Genomic DNA, 16,546 nt, shown 5'->3' with positions numbered 1-16,546 from the left:
AAAATATAGCAGTAAAATTCTTTATGTTTCCAGTGACTAAAGCTTATCAGGCAGTATATCTTAATTGATAAGTTGTTGTAACTTAATAAGAACACAGTCTAAGCTTTAATTTATAAATGTAGGTAAATTCACAACTTTAAAATGTTTATGTAGTTGATACAATATTTTTCTAACTTCATAGGATAAAGTATATGTACTTTCTTATGACAAAAATGTGGCCTATGAAGATTACACCATGAATAAGCCTGACTCTCCAACTAGCAGGAATTAACTTTATGCCAACTTTCATAGGAAAAGGAGCCTCCCACAAAACACTTTTAGTGGCAGCAACACTAGCCTACCAACTATTTTTTAAACCTTGGTTCACCAAGTCTCTGTCTAAACATTCCTCAAGGAGTTTTGCAGAGCATAAGGTTAATGAGCTTATCCTTAGAATCAGAAAAACTCCTGGATAACAGTGAAGCAATTCTGCATGTAAAATGGGTTCTGCTCATTTGAGAAGAGCAGAATACATGCAGAGTTTTTTTCCTTGTCTGTTTTCAAAAGACATGCTATGCTTCATAACGCCAGGCAGATAGAGGTAAACTAACTCACACACGGACCCCCTCTGCTTTACAATGTACATTACCTCCACAGCCATTTAGAAAATTGAAATTATTTGTATTTTAACATACTAAACACATTCACAAAAGTTTACAATCTAAAGACAGTACCAATAACAAAGACACATCCAGAGGTCAATACTTGGTAAACAGTGGATACAACTGTCATTCAGATTAATGGCTACCATTACTTGTGCTGTGAAGGATTTGCTTTCAATATTTGTATTTAAATATAAGACACTTGTGTAATACATGGCAGAGAACTATAATGCAAAAAATTGGACATTTCACAACTGTATTAACAGTGGTAAAATAAGAAGTGAAGGGTGAGTATGTTTTCTAAAGTTTTCAAATGGAAAAGTATATGTGTATTTGCGTGTGTATACATATATACTTACTACTTTCTTCCTTCAGATTTCTTTATTGAATGTCTGCCAATATTTTAGAGAAACATTTTGGAAGTATGTGTTTTTATCACTAAAATATCGTTAATAATTCCTATTCATTAAGAAAATGCATTTTCTAATACAATTAAACAGACTTCTGTAAAGGCCACAATTGAGTTACATATCAAAATGAAGAGATCAAATTATCTAAACACTATAATTCTCTCTATAAGAGTAATAACAAAATGCATTCAATCATTCATTTATTCATTTTTCATAAATTCAACATAACCATTTAGTGTCTATTCTATGCTTGGATCCTTTGGTGTATAGATGTATATTTGTGTATGTGTGTACATTTTAATATATATGTATATATGTACATAAATATACAATTTTATGTATATATATAATTTATATATATATATTTATGAGAATATTTGGTCAAAGCAAAGAAGTATTATGGGCAAAACGTTCTATAAAATTTAGCATGGAGAAATCATAAGAAAGAAAGGCTTCATGGAAAAGGTGGATCGTGACCAGGCTCAGAAGAAATTATTCAGCTTGGATTGGCCAAGAGGAAAAAGAAATATGAAGCTTTTTATAACTAACCTCAAAATAATTTGGATTCTTACTGGTTTTATTTCAACAGTGGATATTATTGCTGCCACTCATCAAATGTCAGAGTGTCCAACCCATAAACTACCAATGAAATTGGAAGGGAAGAATTAGCTAGTATTTTCTTGGTTATACCAGAAGCTGCTGCAATTCTATCCAGCAGTAGCTTTCCTGGGATTTTCTTAAAAGAATAAAGATATTCTGGCTGTAAGAAGCAGAAAAATCCTGAGAGAAGAAAATATGTCTTGACCTTCCATCTCTCCAAAAAGTAGAGGATTTTAATGGTAAAATTTCTTGTACTCTAATGATCCTAAGAACCATCGGCCATAATCGATGGCCTAGTCTCTCTTTAGCATACTCCAGACTAGGAGATATTTTATTATAGAATTATATTTTGACTTAGGGTAACTATCATAATATATTTAATTGGACATGGTTAACGTCACCCTCAAAGTAATACCACAGAAAATATCATCTGGATACTACTCTTCCATGTTCACATTATAAAGTATTAAACTACATTTGCATGGTGATTTCAAAACATCAAGAATTCTGAGCCAAATTTCTTCCAATATGACTGATGCTTAGGGAGTTATCCAGGTATTTTTCAGTAACACATTAACTCTTTCAGAGGGTTAGGGCAGAGTAACCCTATCACTCAGCTACTAAAGTTAATGGGGCCTTTGAAACCATTAACATGTCCATGTTCTTTCATTCTAAAAGTTTTACATTCCCTGGGTTGTGCTGTATGTCATGTCTTTGCATCACTTTTCATAAAGCATTGCACATCCATAATGTCTTCCCAAGTGTTATCAGAGTACTTATTAGATATTTATCCTTGCAACACTAAAGTGGCTCTTCCTAGTCATGTGGCATGTCACAATAATTTTTTTAAAGGAAAAATTCACAGCCTGATCACATGCTGAATTCGGAATATGCTCCTAATGAAAGTCTATACAGATTTTGAACAATGTCATTTATGAAGAAATTTCCATTTCGTTTAGAATTCTTTGGCAAGTATTGAATTCATTTAAGCAGTTCAAAAAAGGGAGAGAAAGAGAAAGAGAGATCTATCATTTTTCTGCTAGTAAAGTAAAAAGAAAATTATGTAAGCCAGAGAAAAATATAGCTCAAAGTTGAACTATAATGACTGTGACTAATGTTAATGTGCCACTCTTCCTTTCTAAAATTACAGAAACATGGACAGTAGTTACAGACAACTGGTAATGTTCTTTGCCCTCTGAAAATTTCCATTGAAGAGTGGAAATTACAATTTGATTTGAAGCATTTTAATTAATATAATCAATAGTGAATGTCAGCATACCAAACTTTTATCAAACTATTCTTGATTTGGCCTGAGTGTTGATGTATTAAATTATTTTCATATGCATCCATAGACAAATAGAGATCATAAACAAGTTAATCAGTAAAATCACTCCCTTCCAAATCACCCACATTGAATGCTGTCTAACCATTTTTTGTCTGAATCAACTTAGTAGTTACATTGTTTTAAACAATAGGACTTCAAGTATGTTAAATTATTAGTACATAATTATCAGTACTGTTAACAGAGTCAAATGCTATCACTACCACCATCATTTTTTCACACCATCACAGAGCATTTCCAAATTAGCTGAATAAAAGGGGAGAAAAATCACATCTTTGCAATGGGGTTTTGTTTCCAGAAATTAAATGCAACCAGCTCATCTGAAGGAAGTACAGTTGATGTTGCTCTGCCCCGAGAAGGTGAACAAGCTGAAACTGAACCCGAGGAAGACCTTAAGCCAGAAGCTTGTTTTACTGAAGGTAAACAAGCTCTAATATGGTTAAATGCAATCTCCCTTCTTTCCTTACAGAGACTAAATATACCTCATTTGAAAGAAATATTTCAAAGAAATGGTGAAGGCATATTTATCTTTGTTTTCCTCTTTTCTTCCAAAAAGTTAATTTATCTGTATTTCCTGTTTATACTATAGCAGCTACTGTGCCTGGACAATTAAGATAATTTGACACGTCCTTTTTTTCCTCCTCCAGAATGTGGAGAAGTGAACCCTAGAAGATAAATGGCATTCTGGAACATCATCTCATTATTGATAAAGCAATCCCTTCAGACCTCATTGGCAATGTTGTGATTTGATTTATAGATGCTGGAATAATTACACTCCATCTCTAACAGTTTCAAATGTGGTTAATTTGGGCTGTGACCAGAGCTGTTTGGGGATATAGATGTGCTCTAGAGCCTTGTTAGGGAGACCAGCAGTTATTCTCACAGTGACCAGTACAGTGGCTAGCACACAAATCAATAAAGGTTTGCTGATTCAGTGTGATTGGATTGAATCCCATAAGTAGTAACTCAGAGCAGAAGAGTGGATGGAAGTTAGAAATAACATGAAAGCTAAGAGCGGGAGGACAAAGGAAGAGAGATACTGACTGACAAGATGAGTCATAGGTGTGACTAAGAAAAGCACTGAGGCTGAAAATAAATAGCTTGGGAAAACTGACAGTGGATGATACCTAGGGAGACAGGGGAATTCTCTGTGTGAAAAGAAGTGTGTAAAAATCCAGGATTACATCAAAAAATGAATAAACAATTTGAATATGCAGTTTTTCCCCAAACCTGAGAGATGTTCTTTTCCATGATTGATCTTGAGGCAAAGAGAGATCCTAAGCAGTGTTAAAGAATGGAACCATTTATACTCAAGCAGCTCTTGGTAAAGTAATTCTTTGATTCTAGGTAGCTGGCTGATATGTACGTCTGAGAATGATTCACTATACAGGAGGGATGCTGAAGATAACTAAGGAATGAAGTAGCCAGTTGCTGTATAAAATGATGATCTGAGACTAGGACTGGGGAGGGAGCAACAAAGTTTATTTCTTCCTATTTAAGATTGAAATATATTTTTCTAACTTATTATATTTAATGTTATCTTTTAGGATGTATTAAAAAGTTTCCGTTCTGTCAAGTAAGTATAGAAGAAGGCAAAGGAAAAGTCTGGTGGAATCTGCGGAAAACCTGCTATAGCATTGTTGAACACAACTGGTTTGAGACTTTCATTGTCTTCATGATCCTTCTCAGTAGTGGTGCTTTGGTAAGTGCAACGCATTATTGGCAAGAATCAGGTTCTAGTGAAATAGCTTATCTCCAAAAATACCAGAAGCATACACTTAGTTTAAGGAGCAAAACAAGAGGTATATTTGTACCTTGCAGAGCTTGGCACCCAGGGTTTGACTATGCAAAATTCATTACGGAATAAATTAGAACCATGAACAGCCAGATGGAATTTCTCGTCTGGTGCTTTTCTAACAGATGTTTTCCTTACTGAGACAACCATTTCCAGGGACATTCTGTAACTACATTACCTTGCATGTCAAATCCCATCCAGTTCTCCCAAGTAATCATGGTAATATTTATGGACTAAAAGTGTATTTTTTATATCTAATCAATTTATTCCTTCAAAATGAGCCATATCATTCAGAGAACTGATGAAAGTAAGGTTGGAACAGGCCAAGTCTATCCCTCATTAACAGAACTTCTAGATATTTTCTGAGTTCATAGTACTTCTCTAAAAGCATGTCTTTGTAGAAGTAATTGAGATACAGATTTTGGGGTGAGAGGCAGAGAAGAAAGCACAAACTAAATCAGTAAAGATACTGACATTTTCTTGCCAACATTTTCCATTAGTTTTAGTCTTTAGATTTCTTCTGGTTCCACATTTGTCTGATATTAGCCAATATTTATCAAATTAGTGCTTTGTGGCAAGCATTCTACTAAGAATTTTATCAAGTATTTGGTGGAGGCAAGCCATTCAAATAAAAGCATTCTTGATTCACAGGCTTTTGAAGATATATACATTGAACAACGAAAAACTATCAAAACCATGCTAGAATATGCTGACAAGGTCTTCACTTATATATTCATCCTGGAAATGCTTCTCAAATGGGTAGCTTATGGATTTCAAACCTATTTCACTAATGCCTGGTGCTGGCTAGATTTCTTGATTGTCGATGTAAGTATCCTAAGTGATTTTTATGAAATTATTCTTAAAAGACGCAAGTTTGACATTTCATATATTTCTATAATTAAAACCTTGACTTTAATTAGACCCTAGTTTCACTAATTCTGACATAATTATGCAATTATCTTTTTTAAAAACTACAAAAAAATGCAAAAATGAGTTAAGTCTCATGGGAAAGCAGTAGAAAAGGTCCTAAAAATGTGAACAGTGGTAAGAGAAAACACAGAGAGAGTTGTTCTAGGACACAAGCAAATAGCTCTTCTTTTTCTGAAAATTAAGAATCTCAAGGTAAGGAATAGCTAAAAATCTGTTAATTGACAGATCTAGCTTATTAACGGTTCAATTGAAAAAAAATATCTCCAGGAGGTAAAATCAAGACATATTTGGGGCCAGGAATTGTCAGAATTGCACTCTAATCCCTTACTAGAGTGTATGTTACTAAATAATGTTAAAATAACCTATGCACTGTATTCATTCAACCACAAACCCACAGGGACAATAAAATGTATTTCCATTCTTAAATCAGTAGTTAGATATCTCAGTAGCTAATGAAATATTTACCATGCAAAGAGATAGGTGTAGAAGCCCTGTTCTGAATCTGATTACCCTGAGGTGAATAGTCACAGGAACATTGCCAATAACAAGACCTGTCTAACTTGCAGCCTACTTTTTTATTCCAAGCAATGGAGAGGCACTGGAGCAAAATGAGAGTCAACTGGTCCTCTGTAGTCTGTGATGTTCCATTGTACAAGGCTTCTCAGCCTCCTCCACCTCAAAAAGTTGCTTTAAGCACTATCTCTAGCTGTTTCCCAGCAATCATAAAGCACTTTATTTTTAGTTCTAACGCTTGCCACTATGAATCAATGATTGTCATTATGTGTGCATTCATTCTTTTTATCGTCTTTGACAAGTGTGGGCCTATCTAAATTCTACTCCCTTTTCTCCCATACATACATACTCATAGTTCTATAACCAAAATGTGTTCAACCTTTTGAGTTGAGAAGAAATCTGGTGCCAAGTCACTATTAATAGATCAGAAATGACTTCCAACTTCCCGTGTCTGGTCTTTAATGAATAATAGAGATGAATCTCAATACTGTCCTGAAAAGCTTCCAAACAGGGAAGTTTAATATTTTCATATTCTGCAGATTGAATGGACCTTAAAGAATATCTATGTTCTATTCTATACAGTCTTCTAAACAATTTATTGTAAACTAAAGCCTCAGTTTGAAGAATTTTCCTTAGATAGCACAACTACTTAGTAACAAAGTTGAGATTAGTGTCCTAATTCTCAATTCAGTGCTCCTTTACCCTATAGATTTCTTATCTAACTCATACAAATGTTATATTTATATTTTCATACTGGCTTTGGAATTCAGCATTTATGATCTCCAGCTTTTCCCTGAAATGATGGAACACGAAACACATAATATTCCCTGGTTCAAAAAACTTTTGTCATGTATGAAGATCACTTACAAATGTGATAGAACTTCTCCAGAAAATTCTGAAATTTATTAAAATATTTTCATTTACTGAAAAATCTACATTCACTGAAACACTTACTACATTGTACTTAAGTCCATGTATTTCCCTCATATAGAAGAAATAAATATGATGCAAAAATCTGTCAAGGTTTTGTATCATGTTTGAATCCTTAGAAAGCTAATATAGACACTTAGTTAGCTACAGAATAATGTCAAAGAATGGTGCCCCCCAAATTACTTCCCTTTTAGTAAGTGTAAATTAGTAAAATGGAACTGGGTACCTTTGGGCAAGTTATGTAATCTTAAATGTGTCTATCTTCTTTTTTTCCCAAAGCAGGGACTAAAATGTGTGAATTCATGTAACCTCAACTAACAACTTGTTCTCAGACCACTGGGTCCAATAAGCTAAAGTAAACATAGAGTTAAAACAGTTTTTGAAAGTACAAATAAAACATACTTAAAAGGGTTTCACAGTCCATAAGATATATTGCTATACTAACTAAGCAGTCACAGAAAGCTCAAAACAAAACAAAGCAAAACCCCAAAAACTGAAGTATAAGTGAAGTAACTTCAAACCAGAAGAAATACACTTTTAAACCTGGAGAAATTTATCTATGTAAAATTTATATATCTTCAATTCCCTACCTAAAAATAAAGGTATTGGGTTATCTCTCCAACCTCCGTTAACATTCATTCATTGATCTAATAAATATTTTGAGCACCTAATAAGGGCCACATGCTATTTTAGATAAAGAAGCTATGAACAAGACAAATCAAGCCCTGTTAGATCTACAGGATCTAACACTCTAGGAGAGAGTGGAACAGACAGTAAAGATGTAAACAAATAAAATCCAAAAATAAGATAAAAGCAGATGGTGATCATTGCTATGAAAGAAAACAAGATAACAGGATAGAGAATGACTGCAGAGTGCGGAGCAGGAGAGTTTTACCCAGAGTCTCTATGGAAGGTGTCTTTGATGAGGTAAATGATGAGAAAGAGTGTCTCAGTGCCTGTGGGCTGCTGTAACACAATACCATAGACTTAGTGACCTATAAACAACAGAATTTATTTCTCACAGTTCTGGAGGCTGCAAAGTCCCAGAATAAAGTGCCAGTAGATTCAGTGTCTGGTGAGAGCCTGCTTCCTGATTCATAGGCAGCAGTCTTCTCGCTGTGTCTTCATATACAGGAAGGGGCAAGCAAGCTCTCTGGGGTGTCTTTTATAAATAAGGGCACTAATCCCATTCATGAGGGCTCTGCCTTCATGACCTAATACCCTCCCAAAGACCCCACCTCCAAATACCTTCACACTGGGGATTAGGTTTCAACATACGAATATTTGGGGGGACATAAAACATTCAGTCTGTAACAATGGGGCAGTTATTTGAAGACCTGAGGGAATAGAGAAGAACAATCTCAAGGTGCCGAAGTATGAGCCAGGGACACTCAAGAGACAGAGGAAAACTGTTGTGCTTGTGTGTGATAAAACACGGGCAAGAGTAGTAGACACTGAACTCAGAAAGGCACCTAGAGGCCATGGTAAGAAGTTCATGTTTTACTGTAATTTAATGTATATTGTACATATTATGTAATTTAATGTATATTGATTACAGTTACAATGGGAAACTCAAGGGAGAAAGGGTGAGCAGGGATCTGTTCTACTGTTTTTAAATTATCACATCTGGCTATGGTGAAGGAACAGCAAAAAAGTCAAAGCAGGGAGACCAATTAGGGAGCTGTGCTAATAATCTAGGAAAGAGAAGATTATGTCTTAGACTAAGGTGACGAGACTTACTGATGAACTGGATGTATGATATGAAGAAAAAGGAGAATTCAATAAACAGAGTTTCTTTCAATCTGAACAAATGAGTAGAAGATGAAACCATTAACTGGAATGGGTAAGGTCAGAAAACAGGCTTGACAGGGCAAGCAGACAGTAGGTGGAAGAGGGATGTACTAAGTTTGAGATGCCAATTAGACATTCAAGAGTACACGGTGAGTTTTACCCAAGTCTCGAGTTCTGAAGAGAATCTAACACCTGATTATGGATTTAGCAGTCATCAGGAAAGAGATGACATTTGAAATCATGAACCTGGATTAGCTCACCTAGGCAGAGAATGCAAGCTGACAAACAAAAGAGTCCAGACCAAACTCTGGAGACACTTCAACATTTAGAAGTTGGGCAAAAGAGAAGGAACCAGTTAATTAGATTGAGAAGTAGCAATTAGAAGAAAAAGGAAAACAAAATATACATGGTATCACAGAAGCCCAGAGGAGGATAGTTGGGTTTTTCCAAAGGAGAGGTGATCAATTTTGTCAAAGGCTGCAAAGAGGTCAAATGACATGAGTACTGAGAAATGACACTTAGATTTGGTAGAATGAACGTCATTGCTGTCATGGTTAAGAGATGTCTCATGGAAGTATGGGGATAAAGTACTAGAAATATTGGTAAGATTGAGGAAGAATGGAGGCGAGGAGATAGAGACAGCAAGTATGATAATTCAGGTTGGAATCAAGTAGGACAACTTAACCCATGCCTTTGTTGTCAGAATACCACACTAGATGGACCACTTTTTCTAACTCTGTATAATTATTTTCTCCTATCCAAAGGCAAAAGATACTATCTTCATATGAAAACCAAACTAGCCTGTATTATAACTATACAAGCTATACTTTAGATGCTATTATTATCCATAGAATGAATTAAACGTGATCATAATTTACTGAAAAAAATTCACATTTCTTGTGGTCCTTATGGATTTTTGCATAAGTGTCATCCCTAAGAAAATTCATTGAGCATCTATCATGACAACTTCAAATTTGGTTCTAAATTATCCTAAGGTGCTAATGTGTCCAAAACACACTCTTGGTAAAGATTCAACCATCATGAAATATTTATTGTCCACAAGTGATTTCCACTTTACAGACAGCACAGGTTCCTGATGTGGTTGAAATGAGATGCTTGATGTCTGCTACTCAGACATCCTGCTTGCTCAAGGGCTCCTTAGAATCCTCATCAGCTGCTCTGCTGAAGTGAACAAAAGCAGAATAGGGACATTTTCTGATTCTAATATGTATTTACAATTGCCATCAACCTCTAGAATCTGGTGATCCTGGCCGTTCTTGATATTTATTCTTGACATATCAGCTTCCTCAATAATGAAGCCAGAATTGTTATTAATATTAGTAGCCACAATAAGATGCCTAGCACTTCCTGAACACTTACTGTGGGAATAGCACTAATTCAGAGCCTTACCTAACAATAAAGAAAATTGGTAACCCTGATTTAATGCTTACTGTGTACAATTGCTGCTAAAATCACTTTACATATGTTAATTCATCTAATCTTCAAAAGTCTATGAGTTAGAAACCATAATTATTCTCATTTTGCAAATGGGGAAACTAAGACAAAGAAAAGTTGTTACTTGTAAACACAGTAAATAAGAAAGGGGCTAAGCTGGATTTTGTAACCAAGGAGAGTCTGGCTCTAATGGCTGTGCTTCCTAACCCCTACATTACCAACCTCATTATCAATATCTCTTTTTAATTATACAGTATTTATTAATCCTCTTAATAATCCCGTGATGTAATTCTTATTTTTATCTCTATTTTGCTACTGATAAAATGAGGTTTAGAGATGTCACACAGCTATTAGGTCAGAGGTACCTTTGTCTAGCACTGTGCTCTTTCTTTGCCCCATATTTTGCAACAGAGCACAGATATATGTAAAATGTCATGTTGCACTAGTCAAAGAGTTCCCACATTACACTCTGAAGGTGGCTGCCTTTGGTGGTGGTGAATGAAAACAATAAAACGCCTTGTTAATATGGACACACCTGCCTTGAATTTCACCTGGAGCTCTTGTGGAACTATTTGATTAAATTAAAAACTTTGAGGTAAAGGAACTGAATAGCTATAAATTATTGTCATTTCATATCAATTTCTGATCTCTCTTCAAACATACTTCCATGTAAACAGTCTAGTATGTGCTTTGGCTTTTTCTACAAATGTCTCCTAATAGGAATGACTCACTTTGTTCCTTTTCAGGAAGAATTTAATTCTTTTAGCATTATCAATTTATTAATAAGAAAATTTTTTCACTGGCTAGGTTTAAAGAGATAATCCTGTTAACCTAACAGCATAAATTCTATATTCCAGTTTTTAAAAGATTATGACTTTTAGCCAATACTGGTCTTTCCTTAAACCCCAATTCACATTTCTAATTGCTTCCTAGATAATACCTACTGATTCTCCTCCTGACTGAGTACATTCATTATTTTTTCCCTCCAGTCATGCATTTCTTCCTGAATGTCCTGTTTAGTCTGGTAGTGGTATATTTATGAAGCTAAGTTAAATGTCATCTTCAGCCTCTCCCTTTCTTTCACCCCTCACAGTCAATCAATCAGCAAATTCTACTTCAAATTACCAAATAAAAAATGAATTGGAGGTCTGGACCCTCCTCTTCAACAACATACCAACATCACAGTGACTAACTGGACCAAGCAATGGCTTTTTTTTTTTTAACATCTTTATTGGGGTATAATTGCTTTAAAATGGTGTGTTAGTTTCTGCTTTATAACAAAGTGAATCAGATATACATATACATATATCCCCATATGCCCTCCCTCTTGCGTCTCCCTCCCACCCTCCCTATCCCACCCCTCTAGGTGGTCACAAAGCACTGAGCTGCTTTATAAATGTTCTCCCTGCCTCTAGTCATGACCTCATTAAATACCTCCCTTAGGAAAATCCACGTCTCTTTCTTTTTCTAAAAGCCTTCCCATGGGATGTCGTACCAGCTCATCACTGCTAAGATTCTAAGCAGTGACACTGAAGGCAGATAAGGGCTCTCATGTATAATATTAATAACGATTAACCTTTGCTTTAATTCATTTAATCATCACAATGACCACTGAGGTATCCACTGTTATGATCCCAATTTTGTAGATGAGGAAACTGAGACACGGAGTAATTACTTAGCTATTAAGTGACTATATAACATATGTTCATTAAGTAAAATGTCAAAAACAATTCCTATTTTCCTAGGAAAAAAACAATAATTAAACCTAAGGACAGATTCACAATTACATACCCCATAAGTAATCATGCTCACTATCAATCAGACTAGCACTTTTACCAGTATTTTACCAGTAGAGTACTTGATTAAAGATGATGCCTCCATTAGTAAAGATACTGTGATTTATCTTCTCAACATGGATAACATATAGCATTATCTTGCTTTAATCATCTTGAAATTACTGAATTATGGAATTCCAGGCAAGGAAGTAAACTTAGAAATCACCTGATTCAAAGTCCTCTTTTTTTTTTTTTTTTTTTTTTGGTGGTACGCGGGCCTCTCACTGTCGTGGCCTCTCCCGTTGCGGAGCACAGGCTCCGGACGCGAAGCCTCAGAGGCCATGGCTCACGGGCCCAGCTGCTCCGTGGCATCTGGGATCTTCCCGGACCGGGGCACGAACCCGTGTCCCCTGCATCGGCAGGCGGACTCTCAACCACTGCGCCACCAGGGAAGCCCTAAAGTCCTCATTTTTTAAAAAATGGTGTTTGGAATATTTCAATGAAATTCCTATGGAACCCATGGTGTCTACATGCCACAGTGCAGTCCCCAGTGATGCACCACCAGAATTTACTCATCCATTCCCCAGGAATGAGCACTTAGATTATCTCCAGTTTCCCTCTGCCACAAATACCATAATTACCAAGATGCTCACTTTTACATGTCTGGTGAGCATTATGAATTTTCTAATCATGTAAAAAGTTATAGACAAATAAATAAACTATAAAAGCCTAAGATAAAAGTAGAAGAATGTCAAAAACAAAGAGGCAGCCTTGAGTTACAGACTTCCCTTACATAAAAGTGTAAGGACTTTCATTCCTGACTGACATTGCGTACGAACTGCTCTTCACTTCTCAGACACTGGATGGTCTTCACTCCATTCCTACCATAAACCTTACCCATCCCCGCTGATCAAATCCTGCCATCTCCAGTATCCCCAACCTCCCATCTTCATTAAGAGCCCTCTGCCACCACTTCCATGGAAGATTTGTACCTGTTCCCTCACCATCACCTGAGCCCCTTTTTAGAAGCTGCTTAGCCGACTGTTCTGGAGTAGAAGGAAGGAGGTATGCACTTAGCAATCTGAAACTCTAGGTGCCCTTCTCTAGGAAATACTGAGTTAGTCCACATGCTATTTAAACCCTATGGTACTATTAATGGAAAACCCTCCATTGCATGATGTATTAAAGAGGCTTTTGTGGTCTCACAAGGAAACCCAACCACAATGTGGATTATTGTTGCTACATTCTGACCTCTGTAACAAATACAGATTTTACTTTGTAAGCCGTGAAGGAGTATTACTCCATTCTGCTCTCTGGCAGGGCTGGAGAGGGGTGGGTGAAGGGACTCAAGAATGCTCAGCTTCCCTATACAGAGACTTTGAATCGATTCTGTTTTCAGTGTCATCCATTACCCGCCTGTTTTAGAAGAACACAGAGCCTCCATGTCCAGAGCCTTTTCAGAGTCCATTGGAACAATTTAACTTACTTCTTCAGGCACTTGGGTTTCTGCTGCTGCTTTTGCTCTGCTGAGAAAGTAATCATTCTGGTGTGCTTTATTTTTTCAAACTCCAGAATTTTTTTAAAACTCTCTTCCTTCTTATCTCTTCTTGCATTCTCTTTGTATTCTTTTGCTTTCCTTCGAGTTAAATTTCAATAAGGAGTATAAATAAATATGTTGTTCAAACAAATATATTAAAATGAAAGTTTAGAGGGAATTTGTATGTTATACTATTTGGTTAATGACCTTTTTGTTACTGATTTATAGGACCTCCTTTTACATTAAGGAAATTTACTATTTTGTCACATGTGGTATGACTATTTTGCTGATTTGGGCTTTTGTCTCGCGCTTTTTTTTGTCACGTGAAAATGTTTTCATATTGGTTTAGTCAAATTTATCAGCCTTTTTCTCCCTTTTTGGTTTTTCTCATGCTTAGAAGACCATTTGCTTTAAAGATTATTAAAACATTTTGTCATGCTTTTTCCCTCAGCTTTACTGTTTGAGTTTTGTTTCTTCATCCATTTTTACGTTTGAATTTTTGATCAGTCTGGAGCTTATTCTGGTGTAAGGTGTGAGGTGAGACTCCAATTCTATCTTCCTCAAAATGGTTTCTCATTTTTTGTTGTTTCTTTCACCTCTCATTTAAAATGCTACCCTTTTCTATGTGCTAAATCTTGGTATGCCAGTATGCCTTGCGTCTAATTTGGGTTTGTTTAATTCACTTATTTGTCTACTAATATGACAGCTTTAATTATTGCAGATCTATAATTAGCTATAATATCAGGTGGAATTTGTCCTTTCTGATTGCTCTTCTTTTTAAAACAATATTTTAGATTATTCGTATACTTTTATTTTTCCTTGTTAATATTTTAAAGTTTGTGCAGTTTCAAAAGACACATATAAACTTTAAAAAATTAATATGAAAAAATATATTACAACCGAAAATAATTATATTATTGTTTATAATAGTTTTTCACTTTATTCCCCTGATTTTTTGAGGTCAACAATAACATATATGTAAATAATGGCTTCTTCCACTTTTCTAATTGTTATAGCTCTTATTTCTTTTTCCAGAAAGTGTTAAATAATAATGTTGGTAGTGGACATATTTTTTTATTTCTGGTTTTAATGAGAATGCTTCTAAATTTCTCCAGCAAAAATTAAGCAAGGTTTTGCAATGAAATGTATCATCTCGATGTATGGAGGTGATCATATGGTTTTAATCTTTTAACTGCTTATACTGAATTTTAAAAATTATCTTTAGCCATTTTAAGGGAAATAAATTCATATCACTTAGTTCATTAAACAATCACAGGACTTCCAGGGTCTTCTTCAGAACCGTCAACTTCCTCCTGCATTATTCCCTTCCTTCTCAGTCTCAATTGCCACAGGACCGTGGAAGGGTGTGGATGACAACTAAACCACCCCCTGCGGTTTCATATATTTTCTGGGTAGTAAGGTATCTAGAATCATGTAAATTTGTACTAAAAATTCAGTTTTTGGCAAAGAGTTTCTGTTACACTTTGCACACATTAGGAAGAATGCCCTTTGTGTTTAGCATGAGACTAAGATTAAAACACTGTGTATTGAAAGGTTGAGGACAAAGTTGCTGAGATGGGAAACACTGGACTTGAAAACAGAAATTCCAGTTATGTGCTTGCCCCTTGCTACCTTTTCTTGGACTAGTCATTTGACTACTCTCAGACACAGATAATGAGTGAAAAATATCAAGTAAGTTGTAAAGCACCCTACCAACATAAGGCATCATCTTCCAATTTTAAGTATGTTGAAAATCTTTAAAATTATTTATTTCAAAATTGCCTTTAAAGCATATTAAGTTTTTCACAATACTTAACTCATAAGATGAGTTTTTGTCCTACACAAAATGACGTAAGTCCATTAAAAGAGGGCAGTTCACTACGATGCAGCTTCTCTAGCAACAGACAGAGCCGCCCATGTGCAAGTGGTACCTCTCAGCTTTGAACCCACAACTTGTATTCTTCCAGAACCTCCTCGTTCTGACCATTACCTTTCTTTTCCTTTCAAAGCGTGAGCTTCCTTACATCAGGGTCTTGAGAAATTTGCAGCCACTTCCCTTTAAATGCCCAAGTCTCAGGACTTGGTTGGGAAGATGAGGGAAGTCTTCAGAAAGCAGCTCCAGAAACTTAAAGAAGCTGTGAATGCTTCCGGAGGCAAATGAGCCCAGAATATAGAAGGCTGTGCGTTCTCTAATAATAACCTTCCTCATCTTTCCACTCTTCTGTAACAGCGAACACTAGACAGAAATGAATAGCTCGATAAATTATACTGCCACTAGTGAAGTTTAACATTTAAGTCATTTATTTTTCTGTTCAATTCTGCGAGATGTATATTAAATTAAATAATGGGGGGACAGTGGCTCCATTTGCCTGTAAAGTCTCGGTTCTGGTTTTGGTGTCACCTTTACACCATGACCCTTAAGCCATCCAGTGGATGTAGTAAATTAACCTCTCTCCGATGCATCAAGAAGAGGACTAGTAATATACAACCCTTGCAAGAATTGAGAAGATAATCATACAAGTCATTTTCTGTGTTCTGTGGTTCAGATTAAGAATGAATTTTTGATAATGGAGGAAAAAGGCTGAGATATGGTTTTGAAGTCAGATCGCTTGGATTCTAACTTCACCTCTTTCTACCTGTACATCCTTTTTTTTTTTTTGAAGGGGGGGAGTGTGGGGGAAACTCAACTTCCTCACTGGTGAAAAGGCAAAAGTAATAGTACCTACTTCTTGAGATTTATACATGTAAGGCTCTCAGAACAGAACCTAACATACAGTAAATTTTCAATAAGTGTTATTATATTGAAAGAAAATAAAGTCTCTTCCTC

At 35.7% G+C, this 16,546-nt stretch overlaps 1 protein-coding gene across 1 annotated transcript in view; it reads left to right on the top strand.

Moving 5' to 3' along the window:
* Nucleotides 1-16,546, top strand: part of LOC132495364 (sodium channel protein type 3 subunit alpha-like) — a 114,398-nt gene that overhangs the window by 87,207 nt on the left and 10,645 nt on the right. The window contains exons 19-21 of the mRNA XM_060107220.1: nucleotides 3,292-3,412; nucleotides 4,541-4,695; nucleotides 5,440-5,613. Of these exons, the coding sequence (XP_059963203.1) occupies nucleotides 3,292-3,412; nucleotides 4,541-4,695; nucleotides 5,440-5,613 (450 nt within the window). The remainder of the gene's footprint in view (nucleotides 1-3,291; nucleotides 3,413-4,540; nucleotides 4,696-5,439; nucleotides 5,614-16,546) is intronic.

This window comes from Mesoplodon densirostris, chromosome 8 (assembly GCF_025265405.1).
Source record: "Mesoplodon densirostris isolate mMesDen1 chromosome 8, mMesDen1 primary haplotype, whole genome shotgun sequence".
In the NCBI taxonomy this organism is placed as follows: Eukaryota; Metazoa; Chordata; class Mammalia; order Artiodactyla; family Ziphiidae; genus Mesoplodon; species Mesoplodon densirostris.
This window is presented reverse-complemented; position numbering and strand designations above follow the sequence as displayed.